The 18,511-nt window shown below is 38.6% G+C and overlaps 2 protein-coding genes across 7 annotated transcripts; both read right to left on the bottom strand.

The window, feature by feature from the left end:
• Window positions 1-1,090: 1,090 nt before the first annotated feature.
• Window positions 1,091-8,813, bottom strand: LOC131320675 (flocculation protein FLO11-like). Of its 5 annotated transcripts, none has more exons than XM_058351451.1 (12): window positions 8,600-8,813; window positions 8,347-8,491; window positions 7,099-7,200; window positions 6,234-6,419; window positions 6,025-6,136; window positions 5,879-5,912; window positions 5,312-5,349; window positions 5,214-5,245; window positions 4,980-5,132; window positions 2,240-4,761; window positions 1,627-1,713; window positions 1,091-1,495 (listed from the first exon to the last, which is right to left on the bottom strand). In XM_058351451.1, the coding sequence occupies exons 3-12, from the start codon at window positions 7,167-7,169 to the stop codon at window positions 1,428-1,430; spliced, it is 3,303 nt and encodes a 1,100-aa protein (XP_058207434.1). In that variant the 5' UTR covers window positions 7,170-7,200; window positions 8,347-8,491; window positions 8,600-8,813; the 3' UTR covers window positions 1,091-1,427. The 5 variants fall into 5 exon arrangements, with proteins under 5 accessions (XP_058207434.1, XP_058207435.1, XP_058207437.1 ...); XM_058351452.1 differs by having other exon boundaries at window positions 8,347-8,494; window positions 8,600-8,810; XM_058351454.1 differs by having other exon boundaries at window positions 8,342-8,491; window positions 8,600-8,765.
• A 2,386-nt stretch (window positions 8,814-11,199) lies between these two features.
• LOC131320673 (uncharacterized) lies at window positions 11,200-16,320 on the bottom strand. Of its 2 annotated transcripts, none has more exons than XM_058351450.1 (8): window positions 15,719-16,320; window positions 14,148-14,295; window positions 13,872-14,022; window positions 13,661-13,786; window positions 13,477-13,557; window positions 13,014-13,206; window positions 12,671-12,941; window positions 11,200-11,772 (listed from the first exon to the last, which is right to left on the bottom strand). In XM_058351450.1, exons 1-8 carry the CDS (start codon window positions 15,917-15,919, stop codon window positions 11,510-11,512), a joined length of 1,434 nt encoding a protein of 477 aa, XP_058207433.1. In that variant the 5' UTR covers window positions 15,920-16,320; the 3' UTR covers window positions 11,200-11,509. The 2 variants fall into 2 exon arrangements, with proteins under 2 accessions (XP_058207433.1, XP_058207432.1); XM_058351449.1 differs by having other exon boundaries at window positions 11,200-11,775; window positions 15,719-16,314.
• Between the last annotated feature and the right edge of the window lie 2,191 nt (window positions 16,321-18,511).

Genomic DNA, 18,511 nt, shown 5'->3' with positions numbered 1-18,511 from the left:
ACACACTGGGTGTGTAGTGTGTGCGGGCTCCACCCCTATTGTGAGTGTGGGTGTGTATTTGGATGTGTAGTTAGATGCGGTTGTAGAATGACTCAAAAGAATATGGACGCTTTTTAACCACTAGGATATTTTGTTCCTTCACAACAAAATCGAAAGCAAATTTCCGATAAAGAAAACTTTCCAAAATTGTTTGACTTATTATATTTTGTTAGATGTGTTCATATACATGATCTGCTTAAAAAACTATACTTACACTATCAAATTGTTTCTAACTAGATTATATAATACCTCAATAAAAGAAATAGGGCCCCAGTGGAAGTTGGTGTAAGGCCCCAAAGTATATAGGACCGGCACCAATTGAGAAACTCCCACAAGAAACGATTAAGAAGAAGAGGAATTTCGCAAGTGATCAGTCAGGCTTGCCATCGTTGCCAAAGAGCACCACCTCGACCGAAGGACTCAAGGGCTGTGGCAATTTGCAATTTCGCAGCATACTTGCTTTACTCTCACCCGCTTGGTCCTGTTAGATACACATGGTTTACAGTATTCAATGTTAGGGCTATTCATAATCATGCACAACGAGTGAAGTTTTTTTTTCTTTTTGAACAGCACACAACGAGTGAAGTTAGGAGCACCAGAAAAAGAAAATTTCGTAGAAAGGATTTTCCACTCGGAATGGAAAGGGCGCTTTCACGGAGGGCTCCAGGATTTATACAATCGAGGTGAAATGATAACTTCTCCTAGTAACACAGCTGGTAATTACCCATGGTTTCTGGCTTGGGGATATTTTTCTGCACCACTGGCACTGAGATGTCGCGACACTTTGCATGCAATGACTGCAAATGGGAGTGTTGCGAAAATGGTTGGCAACAATTTGCATTTTGTAATACTTTTCATACTATCAATTAAGGTTTTCATTTCCGCAACAGTTTGTAGAGTTATCAAATCAAGTCGATGAAAATGGCAACCACCACCACATTCGAATCAATTAAGAACAGATAACCACCGGCCGGGTGAGTCAAGCCAAATAAGATTTCCACAGTAATGAACCATAACAAACTTTCAGATAGCCACAAAGGTACCCAAAGAATAAATTGAAAGCCAATATATAACTTATTTTATGTAGTGGGTTTTCTACCACATGAACAAATTGGTCAGCTGCCTCAAGACGAAGTACAAGTTTGTTAATTGTCGCTAAGCTCTGAGCTAGAACTATATAGAACAATTTAGATATCCCGTGGATGACTAACACAACAAACCTACACTACATGCAGAAGCAGAGGAATCTCTCCCAGGCCTCTGTAGCATTTGCAAAATAAAAAAGGGAAGGGGAAGAAAGACGCATTTGCCAGAAGCCAAAGTTCACCAGTATAGAGCCACAGAGAGAGGTGGAAGGTACTAACTCTCATCTAGTTTTTCTTATAGCATTAGCGAAGCTTCATCTCATTTGGTTTGCTGCCCCTAAATGCTGAAAGAGAGAAGAATGACCTTGTTGCTGAAACACAAAACATAGTAGAGAATATTGGAATCTATGAACCACAAGGAAGTGATATGTGATATTTCTATAGCAGGAACAGAGAGCAGGAGAAAAGACAAATGAGTAGGGGATAGGATAAAGAAAGTAACCTTTAGACGTAGTGGCAGCAGTCGAGATATGGTCCTGCAACTTGTGGGATTCTCTCTGAGCACTGAACTTGCTTACGTTGGAATGAGCTGAATGTATTATAAATCATTACGATCATCAGTATCACAGTCCAGACTAGGAAAATGTGTCAATAACAAAGCACACATGATAAATGCAATATCACTAAATAGCTAATTTTATGTCAAACTGGACAACGAAGATTACAACAGAAATAGAATGCCCTGAGAGTCTATTCTTTTCAGGCTTTTTTTAACCATTCAGTGATCACTAAGGGCTTGTCTGTTTGCTCAGATTTAAGCGTCAGATCGGACTATAAATCCAAGTGACTACACATCCTACCTTTGGTTGAAAGTTTTGTCCGTCAGATATGAAATCTCACAAAAACACGGTATGTGTGATAACTTGAGAGATGTGGCATTATGAATCTCATCACTAGAAGTCCGATGTGCTTTACACATCTTATGTGATCATATATCGCATTGCTTTTAGTATAAACAAACAGACAGGTCCTACATTTCAGGCTAAGAACAAAGACAATTAAATCAATATTTAAACTCAATACGGATGTAAAGCAAGGGGATGAAGTAGTCGAACCAGAATGTATTTCAGGACCAGCTAAATCTTTCTCATAGCTTTCACCCAATGAAGCCTTTTGCTGTCCATAGTTCTTTCCATGAAGGGCAGCCATCCTCCGCAAGGTATCGGCATTTTTCTTACTAACAGCTTTGGAATCCTCAACATCATCCTCTCCTTCTGAAAACACAGGTGGGCTAGACCAACCGGTTAAGTTAGGATCCGCCTTACTCTTTCGAGTAAACTTCAAGAGCCTTTTCAGTCCTTTGGGTGCATCTTTTTGGTAGACCATTGCAGCAGGGTTTTCAGCATTTCCCCACTCCAAAATATCAGTTTCAGCACTCTCCTCTAGCAGCATTTGTGACAAAGAGTGCCGGACGCGTGGACTTGAAATTGCTACTGGTGCAACATTGGCTGCGTATGAAATTTCACATCTATTCTCACCTTGTGGAATAGGTAAGTCTTGATGCTCTTCAATTTCTACCCAAGCCGTCGGGGAGATAACTGTTTCTTCTTCAACCTCAGTCTTGAGTACAGCCTCTCTCACCATTATAAAACTATCATCAAAATCTGCAGCAACTTGCTCTGAGCTCACAGTTCCCTCACATTTCTGCTGGCTAGATAACTCATGAGTTTCTGCTTCTAAACCAGCATCAGTATCCACTGCTTCAAATTCCTCCTCCTGCTGCTGCTGACTAACAATACCAGAAGAGTCAGTAACCACCTCGTGTTTCTGGGCTTCGCTTAGATTTTCAGGGTTTTCCAAAGTCTCCCCGGGTTGAGGAAACTCTTTTGTTTTGATGACAACAGGACCAACACCAGGGCCAATACCGGTGCCTTTACGCAGGAAAGGCTTTGACTCCAGTGGCACCACACTGCTCTTCTTTGTCACCTTGCTATAGAAACTGGGCTTTGAGGCAACCACTGAACCATCCTTTCCAGGAGGAGTCTGAACTTTTGTTTTCGCAGTTTTCCCATTCTTTGTTGAAGGTTGTTGCTTCTTTTCAGTCATATCTTTCATACTTTTCTTAGTGTCATTTGGCCTAGCCTTCACATTTTTGGGCCGCTGTATGGATATTTCCTCCTTTGGGCTAGATCGAGGAACTGACGGTGCTGGCTGGGGTCTTCGACGAGTAGGTGTAGTGCCAGTAGATGGAGTCCCACAAGGAGTTTTAGCTGGTGACGTCCCGGTAGTGGCTCTCGGTGATGGTGTTGTTGACCATGACTTACGCATAGCGGGTGCGGGTGATGTCTTAGCTAAAGCTTTCTTTGTAACAGCAGGTTTTGAGGTTTCCTTCTTGGGATTCACAGATTGAGTCACAGTCTTACGTGACTTTTGGGGCTTAGCCAGAGAACTCTTGCTGGCCGAGGTCATTTCAGTTTTTCTTTGACCAAGAATTTGCTGCATTGCTCTAGGTTGTGCCTCTTTCTCTGCTAGCCTCCCCGCAGTTTCACCCCTCAGTTTTTCGTCCCTCTTTTCTTTGTAGTGGTCAGAAACCCCCCCTCTCTGCCCACGTGGAACATCTTGGCTTCTGTTGCTATCAGGTGCTGTATTCTGATACCTAACAGGCTTACATTCCATCATTTTCCTCAGCATCTGATTTAACTCCAGTTCTTTCTGTCGATTCCATTCGGCTGAGGCCGTTAACTTTTCAGTTTTCTCCTCTCTTTGGATAACTAGGGTTTCTGCTTGACTCCCTACAGGATTAGACGTTCTTTCTTCAAAAGTATCTAAGCGTGCATCCATTTTAGCAGCCTCAACAGGGTGGTTATCTCCAGCTAAAAACTCGGGCTCATCTTTCGCTTCTAATGAACTCCTTGGAATTTCTCCAGCCTCTGAATGGTCAGAAGTGATTAGAACAGAATTTTCAGAAGCAATTTGTGGGTTGTCTTGGGTGGAACTTTCACCCGTTCCTGCACTCCATCTTCTCAGTACAGATTTCTTTGTACCGGGAAAGGCATCTAAAGTTGACCTCCTCTTCTGGGCATCTGAAGTTTGATCTTTCTGTTTATTTTCAAAAAGACTGATTGCATCTTGCACGCTTATTCTAACATTGCTGTCTGATCTTTTGGGGCGGTGTTCCAATCCTTCGTCTTCACTACTGTTTGCAGTTGCATCTCTATTAGAGAACGTCTTGTCTCTAGCAGGAAAATAGTTGAGGCTCTTAATGTTTAGTGCAGTTGCCCTACGGGACCCAGATCGCCCTATCTGGACCCTACGCATTGGAGATGCTGACCTTCTAGGTGATGCAGACCTGATCAGAGTCCGACTCCGTTCCACAGTCGGTTGATTGTCGTTGCTTGAGACAGAAGATTCCTCACTTTCTGTGGAGCTCTGCCGCTCAACCTGGGCAGCTTTGGCTGGGGAGACACCATACTTTACTGGTGTATCTGGCAGTAATGGTTTTAGTATCTGAGCATTAGCCTTAGTCGCACTGTACCTGTCATTTCTTGAATCAACCGTGGAAGGGGACTTCTCATCACTCGGTAAATCAACATTCTGGTCCATTTGGCAATGCTCTACGAACTTCCTCAAAGTACTCCTAGCAGTGGTAGGAAACAACAAGGAATAAGTTTAGGTCCTTGCCATTAGTATTAGTCATTTTTTATAATTAAAAAAATAGTCTCAGGAAGTTGTAGAGAAAAAAAGGAAAGTAAAAGGAGCAGGATTGAAATATGACACAGCAGTTTTAAGATTCCATACCACTCAAAAACTTAGAAGACGGGTAAACACTAGAATCTTATTTTGTTCCCAAGTTACCTCAAATCTATAGCTCCAAAATGTTGAGAAAGCTTTTCCATATCAAAGATGTGCTTTGAAGAGCATGTGGCTACCGTGGCCCGGTTGAAAGCAGCAGCTAATTCTCCTCTCAATGCTTTTAGCCTCAGTTCCATTGCTCGCAGCAATTCATTCCTGTCAGATTTTAAGATGTAAATTGGAACACATGGAGAAGGAAAATTTGTTCATAGAAAACAAAACAAACTACATACGTACTTTGATGCATCAGACGCAATCTTAACTTCATCCTGTCATCACCAACATATTAGTTCCAAGTTACAAATGTGTGCTACACTAAAATGGAAAAGCACTACCTTCAGCTTTGGTCCCACAGCAGTCGAGTTGGAGCCATCTGTTAAAAAAGAGATAGCTCAATATTTAGCCAAGAAACAGAAGGTACAAAAGCACAATGATAAGAATTTCTGTTTGACCGGGAAAAAAAAAAAAAAAGCACAATGATAAACAAGAACCTTGTCCATATTGTAAATGAAGGACTCAAAGCAGGGGAAATGGGGAAAAAATCAAACACGTCGAGGCTAAGGACACACGGACAGCAGCTTATGATAAAGATTATGATCACTGGGATCCTAAGCACTTATTGAGGGCCTTGACATACATCATTATTTAAGCTTAGGCCATTCCTATTTCAAGACTTAGTTGACGCTAAGTTTTTCCCTCAAGTATTTCCTCTGTAATATGCGTCCACAAATACTTTGTTGTTATTTATTAATACTGGAATTAATCAAACACGCCCCTTTTTCTTGCATCAATCCTTGTTTCCACTTCTCTTCTTCTCTACTTTTTCTTCTTCAAATCTATTATCCCAACACAAGCTGTGCCATCAGCTTGTCCAAGTTACAAAGCAACATCAATGAACTAACCTCTTGTTCCATCTCCAGAATGATCACAATTATCCTGTGACAGGAATTAAATATGCATTTGAGATCAGTAGATATTTCAAGGATCAACTAGCCAAGAGACGAATAAATATTTCCTCTCCTTTTTGGGCATTTGTCATACATTTTACCTTTGTATACAAAGTAAGGTGAAACTTCCTCGCTTCCTCGAGTTGAGTTATCTCATCGTCAATAGCTTTGGCAGTATTCAGTATGTCCGGTGAACCAACAAGATGTAAAAATCTGAGAAATGAGGTTGGAAGAGTTAAACAGACACTCCTCCGTCAAGAAAAGAGAAAACAGACAAACAAGAAACCGTTTGATAATATCATATATCAACCTGGTTAATGTTGATTTTGTGAACCATTGGCGACTATCAAGACTTTTGGGTGGTTGAAGTTTGAAATTGGCATTGGATCCTCTTGAAGAAAGATCTTTTATTTCAGGTGAGTGCAGCACCAGCTGTCCCAAAAGACCAGATGCTACTGTTTCTATTTTGTTGCCACTGCATACACATGCCTCATATCTACAACAAAAGTTTGCATGCCTTTAAAATTTATTTCAAGAGTAGTACAAATACTTCTCTAATTTAATCCAGTATAAGTAACACAGTAATCAGAGGGAATACAAATAACATTAACAACAATTACCATCACCATTATCTTCACAAAGATACTTTTGTGGTCAATGATCATATTTTGTCGATGTTGTGTTAAAATAACCGATCTTATTTCATGTAGTTAATGTTACCAAAAGTTGCATTCATTCATTCCTAATTTTTCAAGTACTTTTTGATCACATTAGTTAATGGTGTAATTGGGTATTTGCAAGTGCGTAAATTCATATTGCTAGCAATTAAGAAGGGCTTAATATTTTCCCAAAAATTCAAAAGCCATAGTGAACCCGAGAATAAATATGCTTCTAGAATCAATCTCCCACAAGTTTTTTAGTTTCTTCTAAACAAGAGGACAGGAAAGGCCAACCTGTTTTGGCTATGCCTGAATCAAATTCATTTCTGGTATTCAGTATAACATTAGGCAAAGAACGATATGTGCTAAAAAACAACTAGGCATTTCCCCCCATTGGGGCCTAGTCGCATAGAAGATTGTAGCACTTGAACCCCTAGTCCACATCCAATAACAACATTAACTGTGCGTATGCATTATTCTGTGTCAGTGGAAAATGGTTGCAGGCTGAAGTTTAACCTGTCATGGCTTGGAAATAATTGAAATTCAGCATAATCAAGAGGTGCATTGCCATCTATTGCATCCTCCATTTCAGCCAGCTTATCTCGATAGCAAACAAACCTGAAGAAAAAATAAAAGAACTGAAAACCACATACACAAGCCAATGAAAATGGAGGATGCAATGAAAATGAGTATTCCTGTTGGCAGTGCTTCAAATAAAGGACGATCAACTGTGTGGTCTAGTCCCGATTTCATAAGCCAGTGAAAATGTATCCATACAGAGCCGTTTATGACCTAATTTTGAATTATGAACACTAAAAATTTCCTTCCCCTGAACAAAAAACAACACTGCCTACATGAAATGACGCAAGTATAAGCAAATTATATGTATGTATGTATAATATATGAGATTGTGAAGTGAAAAAATCAACCCCTTATATATACGGAAATATATATATTACTATATCAGTTTTTTTTTTTTTGATAAGTAATAAAATTTATTAAAGAAGCATAGAGGGGATGCCATGCCACCAAAGACTATATCAATGGTATATATAAATGGTGGACTTCAAAAACATCCAAAAGGTCATCTCTATTTTTCTAGAATATTGATTTATATCTAATTTTCTAAAAATAAAAATAAAGACACATATCTTATCCAACCACCCACTACTCTCTCCCACCTCCTTTTTTTTTTGCGGGGGGGGGGGGGGGGGGGGGGGGGGGTTTTTTAAATTTTTTTTCCAAATGTAAAACTAATTTCTGCCAAATAGGAATAAATAAATATTCCTGCTAATAGATTACGATGGAAGATACAATGTAAACATATGTGGAATGGTGACGCGCTGGGGGCATGAATTGCACAAGAAGTTGATTTAAATAATAAATAATGCTTGTTTACAATAAAAACTTACAATGCAGAGGTGAATTTGGATCAAAAAGTGAGACAGCCACTTCACTGATGCTAATCCAACAATACCACTGAGGGATGTGATTATGACACTTCACTTTTAGTCAATGGCACTCAACTTTTAGTTTTGTTTTCTCACATGATTAAAATACAAAGTGGAGTGCCAAAATCAATTCCCTACCGCTAAATACCAAAGATGCCAAGTCGTTTATTGGAAGAGGTCAAATTGATAAAAGAACCAGTTCAAATTGGTAATTACCATAAATAAATAAAACACAAACAAACATCGTTTTCATGAACAGAGTCTAATTCAGTGTCGGTGGGTTAAAAATTTGAAACAGCAAAACCAACCGTACAAGCTCAGATCTAGCCAAAGCAAAGCCCTATCTCGTTGATTACAGTAACTGCAATGCGGAGTCACCGATGCTGAGTCAGCAGCCGAAGCCACTAATCAGTTCGAACTCGAAAGCATTCCGCTCCAAGTACACCACCACCGTCCACCTTCTTCCACAACCAACCGACATTCAAAACACAAGCAAAATGTACGCAAATCGAGACATTCTAACATAAGCAAGAGAGAGAGAGATGGAGCAGTGATTGATGTTTTACCTCGATTGAGATCTCAAATGCAAAATGTCTTTTTCTTTGATCCCTTTTTTTTTTTTTCTAGAGAGAGAGAGAGAGAGAGAGAAGGGGGCTTCGGGGGGAGAGAGAGAGAGAGAGAGAGAGAAGGAAGATATAGTATAGTAGTAGTAAAAGGACGGAAGGAAGAAAAGAGAAGCAGTAGGCGCCTAGGCGGGCCTCTTCTAGAGTGTAGAGCGTTGATGGCGTGGCCAATGACTTCTATTCATAAAAAGACAAAGACAAAAGGATGAGATTGATTTTTCATTTTTTTTATACGGGAGTAGAGTAGCGCTTCATGTATATTTGAGATTTGTTTTGTTTTTTACTAGAATACGAATATTTTTGCTCTTTATGTCACTCTTTTTTTTTTTTTTTGATCAGCTTTATGTCACTCTCATTTGCATTAAATATTATGCGGTCCTGGTTTTTGATTGATCAACGGACATTAAGATAAGGCGAAAAAACCTAGGATGCCTAAAGTTAGTAGAAAACAAAGCTGGAAACTGTTTTCGAGTAAGATTTGTTGAGGATATTAGGTGAGAGAGAGGGAGAGAGTATGGGCAGATTCAAATTTTTATGTTTTTAAAAGGAATAAGAAGAAATTTGAAAATACAAGAGAGAGAGAGAGAGAGAGAGAGAGAGAGAGAGGAGTGTTTTGTAAGTGAGTGGAGAGCAATCTTTTGTTATTAAAAAAAAAAGAGGAAACGACCGGCTACAGCAACTTCTTTTAGATGTGATCTCATAAGAATTCCTGACTTGTCACGGGTCTCGTGAGGAACTAATTACATGTAACTTGGTGACAGCCCATCAAAGGCTAGTGGTTATGGTAGGATCAACAAAACTGGAAAATGGAATCTCTTCTAAACGTGATTATGAACTCTAGACTTCGGACGGATTTTGCGAGGAACCAAGCATCCAAAAGTTTGGCGTTGCCCCATTGGGGACGTAGGCCATATGCTTCCAACCACAACCTCCTAAACCCAAATTTTATTTGTGGGCTCTTTCACCTCTAATGAGTGGATAGCAAATCATACCTCCACTGCTTACCAACCCCAAGAGCCACCGCCACCTAACTTCACACTAATGGAGAGACAGTACTGTTAGGTTTGCACTTACTATAGTTTAGGTTCAAAACAACCAGCAATTTTTACCTTTAGAGAGGGCACATGGTCCTGGTACCCACCTTCCGACCAGAAAGTGGTTTGCCTTGGCTTGCAAGGCCCATGGTTGCACGGGCACAGAAAAAGGAAGGCAAAATCGTGAAGCAACACCCACAAAATGATGCCTTTCGATTGTTGCAAATTGATTTTTTTTTTTTTTTTGGGGGTAAATCATCGCAAATAGAAATCTTCGGTCACAAGCATAGACCTGTTCATTTACCCAGCTTCCGTAACATTCTAGAGAGAAACTAGACAAAATGGAACGCAACTGAATAGTACAAGTTAGTAGGAGTATTTGGTTTCCCTTCCCTCTCGACAGCTCTTGAGAAAATATCTACACGTAACCTCAAAAAACCCAGTATTCTAACGCGGCCTAAGCTGTACTTTCAGGAAAGAGAACAATGGAATGCTGACATGTCGGTATGGAAACATCCCCAATAGTTGCGGAACCTTCTTAAAAAATAAGCAACTTATTTCACATTTTTAAACTTAAAAATAATGTAAATGAAATTTTTTTTTTTTTTGCACATTTTAAAAGATTTCAATGAGATTTATCAAACAAGATCTATATTGCTAGAAAAATTATTTGTATAAAAACACGATTTTTAAACTTAAAATTATCTTCTTAAAAAAAAAGTACTTATTCCCATTTATGGAACGGAGCCTAACGACTCTATTGGAAAGACAAATTAGCAACTTCTACACAAATTGTCAAGTGGATGAGAATCGATCAAGTTGGTCTCAGTTGGAAATAGGATGGCATGTGTTTATGGATGGAACGAGATTCAAGCCGGGGAAATGGTGGAATTTGCCCAAACCAAATCTGCAAGCATTGGATACCATCTTGCACACTAGTAAGACCAAGACAAAAGCGTCGGTCGAATGGCTCAACAGGGAAATAGGATGGGAGCAATCAACAGGGAAATAGGATGGGAGCAATCAACAACGAGCACGGCTGCAACTTAAGCTAAAGTAGTAATCGAGATAAAAATAGCAAGTGTGAAACTTAGGTATTTAAAAAGGAGGCAACTAGACGGATGCAGATGCATAAGAGCATCTCCAATCCACCTCTATTTCTCCAAAATAGAGGATGGATGTGACACATTGAGAGGAGATTTTATAATTTATTCTCTTTTTTTTTCACTTTTTGTAATTTTTGGGAGAATTTTTGAGGAACCCACCGTCCTTTTTAGAGTTTGGTCCTCCAAAAGTAAATTTGGTCCTCTAAAAATGGAGGATCAAAAGTAAATTTGGAGTACAAAATTCCTCCAAACTCTAAAAAGGACGATGAGTCCCTCAAAGATTCTCCCAAAAAATACAAAAAGTGAAGAAAAAATGGAATAAATTACAAAATCTCCCCTCAATGTGTTACATCCATACTCTATTTTGGAGGAAATGGAGATGGATCGGAGATTACAAGGAACGTTTAAATCTAAAATGCTCGAAAGCAGCCATTCCTTACTCCAAATTCAGCCTACAGCCCTGAGTTTTACAACCCCGAGCTGTAAAGCACACTACAACAGAACATTAAAACATTTCTCAATCATAGGAGGGCGCGAAACCCAGATAATCCCAAACTGGAGAAAAAGAATAAAAGAAAGAAAAGGAATGAATGCAAAGCAACAAGAAACAGATACACTACTGAAGAAGAACATTCTATAGTACAATTTCCGGGTAGCTCTTGCAGCAGGAAGCGGAGTGGAATCAAGCATTTGGAAGACCAATCTCACAACCTTTAGTTAGACCATACATGGACCAGGCCATGCCTATTACCAGTATAGATCTCGTTACGTTCTTCATCGTAGAAGAGAGCTGTGATGTCTTCAAGGGCTTCCGCAACTGTGCTCCTAAGCCTAGAAGCTCGGATCCGCTTCTTTGAGCTGCAACTTCTGCCACTAAAACAGCCACTACAACAGCATTTGTCTATGGGTAAGCTACTGCTTGCTCGTATTTTAGCAAGGCATTTTCCGGTTAATATATTGCTGATATTGATAGACCCTGCTGCATGATCAACAAAAATACTCTTAGAGACCCCAAAAAAAACAGTATAAATAAATGAAAGAAAGCAAGATAGAGGCAATGCAGTTTGAATTTTACATGTAATGACCCTTGCAAAAACCAAAACCCCTTGGTAAATCTATCACAGTTTCACACCAAACAAAAGACAAACAACAGACTGCATTGCATGCAACAGTGACAACATTCAGCACACACACCTTAACCAGATAATGGTCCAGTGAGCAGGAAAAAAAAACCGAACTTTAGACGGCAACAGTAACAAAACATAACAATGAACTTCAAAAGGCACTGTCCATGCTCATATAGAAAGCAGAAAACAAAATAAGGTTTCACCTTCTATACACATCCTATAAAAAGTGCATAACTCGCACCTCTCATTTTTGGCCGTTACATTTGAATGTTTGATTTAAGCAGTTCATTTGGGTTCACAACCAACACCACCTGGGGTGTAAGCTGCATAAGAAATGACCACTCTCGTCATAAAAAAGGAAAACCACTAGGGTTCATAACCAACACCACCATGAGTCTACCCAAACACCACTTTGGTGATAAACCAAATACTACTTGGTCCATAACCCAGTGATTTGACATTTAGGTGGTCCCATAAACTCCCAACACCACCACGTTGGGGGGCATAAACAAACACATCATATCCAAGACCACTTAGCGCCACAAGAGGGCAAACAGTACACATAAACAAGGGATTTACACTATTAGAAATCCCCAATTCCCCATGATAAAGATGATAAGCAGGTAAAATTCCTGAAGGATATTTCCTGTGGGGCACGCTAGGTTAAGCCATAGAACTCTCAAAGGGGGAGTTCATAGCAGTGGAACATAGTAAAGGATGAACTCATTCTTCTGTAATTTGATTTACCGTTTCCTTCTGACAATGAATCATCTGAATCGGCTTTGCAGTAAGATATAATAAGATCTTGATCACTTGTTATATATATGTTGTTTGTGTTGCAGTCGGGATGCCACAAGAGGTGATCCTCAAAAGAAGTTACCAGCTCCCCACGAAAGTTCCAAACAGCCACTGTTCTGTTCCTAAACGTTAGGAACAACTGGTTCTCATACAGAAATATAAATGCTGATGGAGTCATAAACTCAGTTCTACTAACTTCTGTTAGCTCAGAATTGCGGACCTACAGATAAACAAAATCAGGCATTAGATTTGAATTAAACTAATATTGAAAGACCGCTAGAAAGATCCTTACATCAAGAATCTGCAGATTCTCATTTTCTTGCTTGACGAGAAGCTTCTCATTGAATTGTTCAATGAAATCCACCTTCTTATTCCGATGAAGGAGATGATTGAAAGTTTTGAGCACTGTACCATCCTCAATTGAGAGAATTTTAAGAGGAACGTGACCACAAGCTTTGGTAAAGATCAACAGCATGATGCCAGGACTGTTTTTGAGACCAAGAATAAGGTAAACAACTTAGCAACACATGCAAATGGCTATACCACGAATACATAGTGACTCTATTTATTCACAAATCTCAGTAGGAAGAAAGAGAGAGAGGAAGGTTCGACCACATATGAGATAGGGATAGCATGCAATGTGAAAATACAAGTAAATGACTACAAGAAGACCCTCTTCTGCATGTATAAATCTTCAAACCGTTTATACAACCATGCATTGAGGTGTCTATGCAGGCGCATAAAAGAATGATTACCTGATCTTGATCTCTTGAACATTCTTGTCTGATATGGAGTACAGCATCGTATAGTTTTTCAAATCAAACACCTTGTATATACTGACAAATAATGGAAACATGTACATACATCAGAACTACAACGAAAAAATGTGCAAAAATCATTCATGACCATGCATGCATGCCAACATTGCCGAAAATTTACCTATCTTGAGCAGAATGAGTGAGTACTTTCCCATTTACGTCATCAAACTCCACAAAACCAGGCCATTTCAGTGACTCAGACTCAAAAAGAGGAAAACCTGCATCTGGCTTACCCCTCTTTATGTACCTGGGAACATTTAGCAATGAGATCTTTCACTAAGAGAAACACACGAACATAGGAACCAGCAATTAAAAAAGTATAGCTCACATACTCAATTCTCGTGGTTCTGCATTTCAAAGAACTAAAGTTGTCTGAAGCATAAACAGAGACTGTGATAAGAGAATCATTGTTTTTATTGTAAAACAAGCTTCTAATAACTTCATCGGGACTGACATTCAAAAAGCATATCCTCTGGTTAGTCTCTGCATCCAACAATAGACTAGTTATAAGGCTCCTTTCTGCAATATTCGATAACAGATATGGAGTATGACCACACATTCTACGGGCTTCGCATAAACAGATAAATGATTATTCATTATGGCTCTACCTCGACTAAATGCTGCGCAAACACCGGACTGCGCAAGAGCAAAGACAATGTCATGGGCAGCGACTATTTCAATAATTTTTGACCTCTTTTTGAGAAAGGACAATACCATGCTGCAATGCCCTTTTGGATCATGGGTATCATATTCCACCTGATACAAGCGTTCAAAGAAGTCATTACAGGAAGAGACATACAGAAATGAAAGATCAAAACCTTATATAATAACCAAACAAATAATTAGACAAATACTAATAGAGTACAAACTCCATTACCTGAGAAAAATTGAGGCAAGATGTATGCAAAGTCTCAAAGGTACAGTATTACTACCGAGTGCCGAATAGATATAGCCAGTCGCATAATTTGACCATGGCCTAAATTTTCCTCACACAACCAGACAGCAGGTAAGATGCACTGCTTTATCACATTTCCATCACCTCATATATGATGATGTGATATCACCTTTCTGTAGATTGCAGAATGATTCCCACAATACCGAGAGGATGAAATCATGAACTTGCCCTACGTAACAATCCACCACTTTCCGTGGTAGAAAGACCTCAGCAAAACCAAAAAATAAGAACAGGTGACAGGATTTTCATACACCACGAATGGTGGAGTCCAAATGTATTTAGGTGGAGTGTCTGAAGCATGTGGCCCAAGCACTTCAGAAGGAGAGTAATGGATGTTAGTTTTGATGGCTTTATAGACCAAAGTGTATCATTTCTATTGAAGGAGGAGATACAGAAAGTCCTTTCAATTTTCAGACAGCTATGATAGGGGCGAATCCCAGCATTATCTTCGCTGACTTCCCGAGGTATAACCTTCGCCTCTAGGCTACTATACATTCAACCCTCAACTCAAACTGAAACAAAAAAAAGGCGCTATTACTGCTATATTAAATGTCCATCAATGCAGACTGATTTGCTTCTTCTATTCAACGGATTCACCGGAATCAGTAGAAAAAACATAACCTGTAGCTTGAGTTAGTGAGCTGAAGAAAAATGTTCATTCGGCTCAAGATCAAAAGTAATGTTTTCCCACTAGAGGGCCGTGGGACCAAAGTCATACCAATCGATAAACCTAGTTGCTATTTTTTGGTGGGAGACACCACAAGACTTTCATTCTTCAGTATACTTGATAATATTCCAGATTCTAAACCTAGGTTACACCACTAGATATTCAGTACACTAGGTTACACCAAAATATTTTCAGTTTCAGGTGGGATAAGAAACCTTGTCCCAATATTCGACAAGAACTTATCCCGTAAGACCGACCCAGCTGACTAGAAAACACAATGTGTGCATATTCAGTCATTCATAAGTCGCTTTGGAGTATATCAGGACTAACATTATAAAGGGTTCCAACTGTTAACCATCGAAACCCTAATTTCCCACTTACAACCTTGCGTCACGCACCGAAAACACAGTATCAATCGCCTATAAGTTGCAATAAACCATATACGTTTTATAAAGTGTTAGCTTAACATTGGGAAAGATTATGAAAGAAAGCTAAATTCCTGACAATTTACTTTTCTAACTTGGTAACGCAGCTTATAACAGAAACTAAGCTTATACCTGCAATCGAATGTTCCGAAACCTCTCTTGGGCGTCGCTCATACTGAATGCCCGGTCGCGCTTCGAGCAAATCTCCCTCCGCTGGAGCTTCCTGACGCTGTTTACGAACCCGTCTACGCCGCCGCTACGAGGCCGTTTCTTCGCCACCACCCGGCGGCCGCAGCACGGCCGAGGACTCGCGCTAATTCTCCGACCCTCCATTTCACACCTCAATATTTCACCGAAAGACTTAAACCCCCCAATACACTCACCGTATCTGCATAAACGTGTGTATCAGCGTCGATTCGCACGGAATACAACTCCAGAAAAACACGATCTTGGCTTCAATTTGTTGCCGCATAAACCCTAAATCTCCGAACACGCAAAAAAGGGAGGGGGGGTTGTGTTTAAGCCCCTTCCCGAAATTCGCAAGATATTCAAAAAAAGCTTCAATTTTGTAGCTCTTTCACGCGAAAATCTCTCTCTCCGCTTTCAATCTGCTCTCTCAGTGACATCTCTGAGAGATGAATGTTTTGCATGTGCTGCTGTAAAAGGAACGAAGGAGAAGTCTGCGGATTTCAAATTGCAGATTGACGAATTTTTTACAGAGTAGGGCTCTTGTAAACTTATCTGGAACTTTTTCCCTAATTTTTACTTATAATTTTTGTCGTAATTTTTAGATTTAATCGTCTTGTCTCGATGAATCAAAAAAGTATGAAATGTTGACAAGTGTTGCAAAAAATTTATATAAAACAACATTTCAGACACAAAAAAAAAAAAAAAAGTTTTGTAATTTTTTTATGATATTGCTCACATTTTTACATTTTAGACTACTCTCATCGGAATTGATGATTAATTTAAAAAATATAACGCAAATGAAATAAAAATTTAAAAAAACGTACAAAACACTGGGAAAAAAAAAGAAGATACTAGAACCCACCCTAAATTAACCTCATTGGGGGGTCTAAAGTAAGATCACGTTTGGAAGCATGGTTATGTCTTTTTAGGTTTGTTTGTAACTTGTGAAAAAGAAGAGAAAGAAAAGACAAATTTTTTAAAAATTGTAAAATGCTAATAACAATTCACTGGATTGTAATACAGGAAAAAGATATAAATAAAAAATAAAAAATAATGTGTTAAAAGTCCTTTGAAATGTATTAAAAGTACATCGAAAACAGTTATTTTTTTGTGTTTTCTTATCTTATTGATAATTGATAATCTAGTGGGTTGTCAATAGTACAATTATCGACCTTAAGTGATTGGAACGTAAGACTTGGTTTGGTTTGGTTTATTGATTGGTTGGAGAGAATGAGAAGAGAAAAGAGAAAATTTTACTCTACAAAGTTGTGCACAATTGATAAGACCATTTCACTTCCATTTCCTTCTCATTTTCCTCCAACTTTTTTTCTTTTCTTTTCTCCTATTTTTCTTAAGTTCCAAACACAGCATTAGAGTACATTGAAAAAAGAAAGAAAGAAAGGAAAAGTTATTTTCCCTATTTGGTTTGAGAAGAAATATGGAAGAAAATAACAAAACCTCATGCACAATAAATTTTCCTCCACGCTTTCTTCAAAGTTTCCTACTCCTTTCTTTCTTTCCCCCCCAAGTTCCAAACGGGCCGCTAAAAAATTTCATCTTCTGATTTAAAGGCTATAAATGCTAAATTCGTTTGTTTCCTGTTTTTATTATTTTCTCCCCTCTTTCTCAAGTCATTTTAGTTAGTTTTTGCGAACAATTGTATTATTCTACCAGTTGATATAAATGGACGTGTCTTTGTTTTTTTTTTCTTCCACTAGTGTCACTTGTTCAGAACTGTATTTTAGAAGTGTGTGCTTAGGCTTCCTGTTTTTACACAACAGAGACAATTTATGAAAAATCATATACCACTCGGATAAATATTAGAGGCGACCAATTCTAAATAGCTAACAAACATAAATAACCTGCTCTAGATGAGGCACTGACCCAAGTATTGATTTTTCTATCCTTTGAGCTCGGATCAAATTACTCGGACAAGTGGTACTAATTCTACACATCTTCTATATTTTAGTTTAGTAATTGTTTTGTTTTGCTTTCGTTTCTTCAGATCAACGATTTCTGATTTGTGAGACTTTTGTCTCTTATATATTCTCAAGAGTAGTTAGTTTCATCTTTGGAATTAATATTTCGACTACAGATCAGGTTCTTTCATGTGATGTTTCACACTGATATCTGTGCCAACAGTGTTGTAACATTGTATATATTATGCCTTTGGTGGGAAAACTCGTGGTGGCTTTTTAAATCTGGAGTTGGGAGTTCATTGATGCGTTCTTACTTTGTTAGCAACCATTTGATCGTCTGAGTACTTGTTGTCTCTTATCTTTGACTACTACAATATTTTCTCTCTTTTGAATCTTTGGCGAATGTGTGTCATGTCAGTATATTTGGGTTTGATTGAAAGACATTAATTGCCTTGTACTTTTGTCTTTTTTCTTTCTTAGTATATGATTAATTTGGTTTTGTCTAAATATTTTGTTATGAATTCCATTATGTAAGTATTATTGAGCTTATATCAATATAATCTTACTTGTTGACAATGAAAAAAAGAGCTCGGATCAAATCGATATCAGCCACTCTGATTACAGCTTTTATTTACAATTAAAAGCCATGATGATTCATCTGGATTGATATCTTGCTTTTACCTCATTACTCAAATTTCTTTCTCAAATTGCAATCTATTACAATTTTTAATCATCTCATAATGTTCCCAGTCTCTTTCTCTATCCTTTGTAATCTGCCGGTTTGCTAATAAAAGCACTAATATAAATCCTTATCGAG

Source organism: Rhododendron vialii, chromosome 3a (assembly GCF_030253575.1).
Source record: "Rhododendron vialii isolate Sample 1 chromosome 3a, ASM3025357v1".
NCBI lineage: Eukaryota > Viridiplantae > Streptophyta > Magnoliopsida > Ericales > Ericaceae > Rhododendron > Rhododendron vialii.
Note: the sequence above shows the minus strand (reverse complement) of the source record. Positions and strands in the feature narration are given on the sequence as shown.

Excerpts from the sequence above, each read along its gene's own strand:
- LOC131320675 (XM_058351451.1), bottom strand. The coding sequence starts at position 7,169 with ATGGAGGATGCAATAGATGGCAATGCACCTCTTGATTATGCTGAATTT. Across the intron at positions 1,714-2,239 it reads TGGTCCTGAAATACATTCTG|CTCATTCCAACGTAAGCAAG; the intron begins GTTCGACTACTT and ends TAATACATTCAG. Across the intron at positions 1,496-1,626 it reads TGCTGCCACTACGTCTAAAG|CAACAAGGTCATTCTTCTCT; the intron begins GTTACTTTCTTT and ends TTTGTGTTTCAG.
- LOC131320673 (XM_058351449.1), bottom strand. The coding sequence starts at position 15,919 with ATGGAGGGTCGGAGAATTAGCGCGAGTCCTCGGCCGTGCTGCGGCCGC. Across the intron at positions 14,296-15,718 it reads TTCGGAACATTCGATTGCAG|GTGGAATATGATACCCATGA; the intron begins GTATAAGCTTAG and ends CGCTTGTATCAG. Across the intron at positions 11,776-12,670 it reads TTCATTGTCAGAAGGAAACG|CAGGGTCTATCAATATCAGC; the intron begins GTAAATCAAATT and ends TTGATCATGCAG.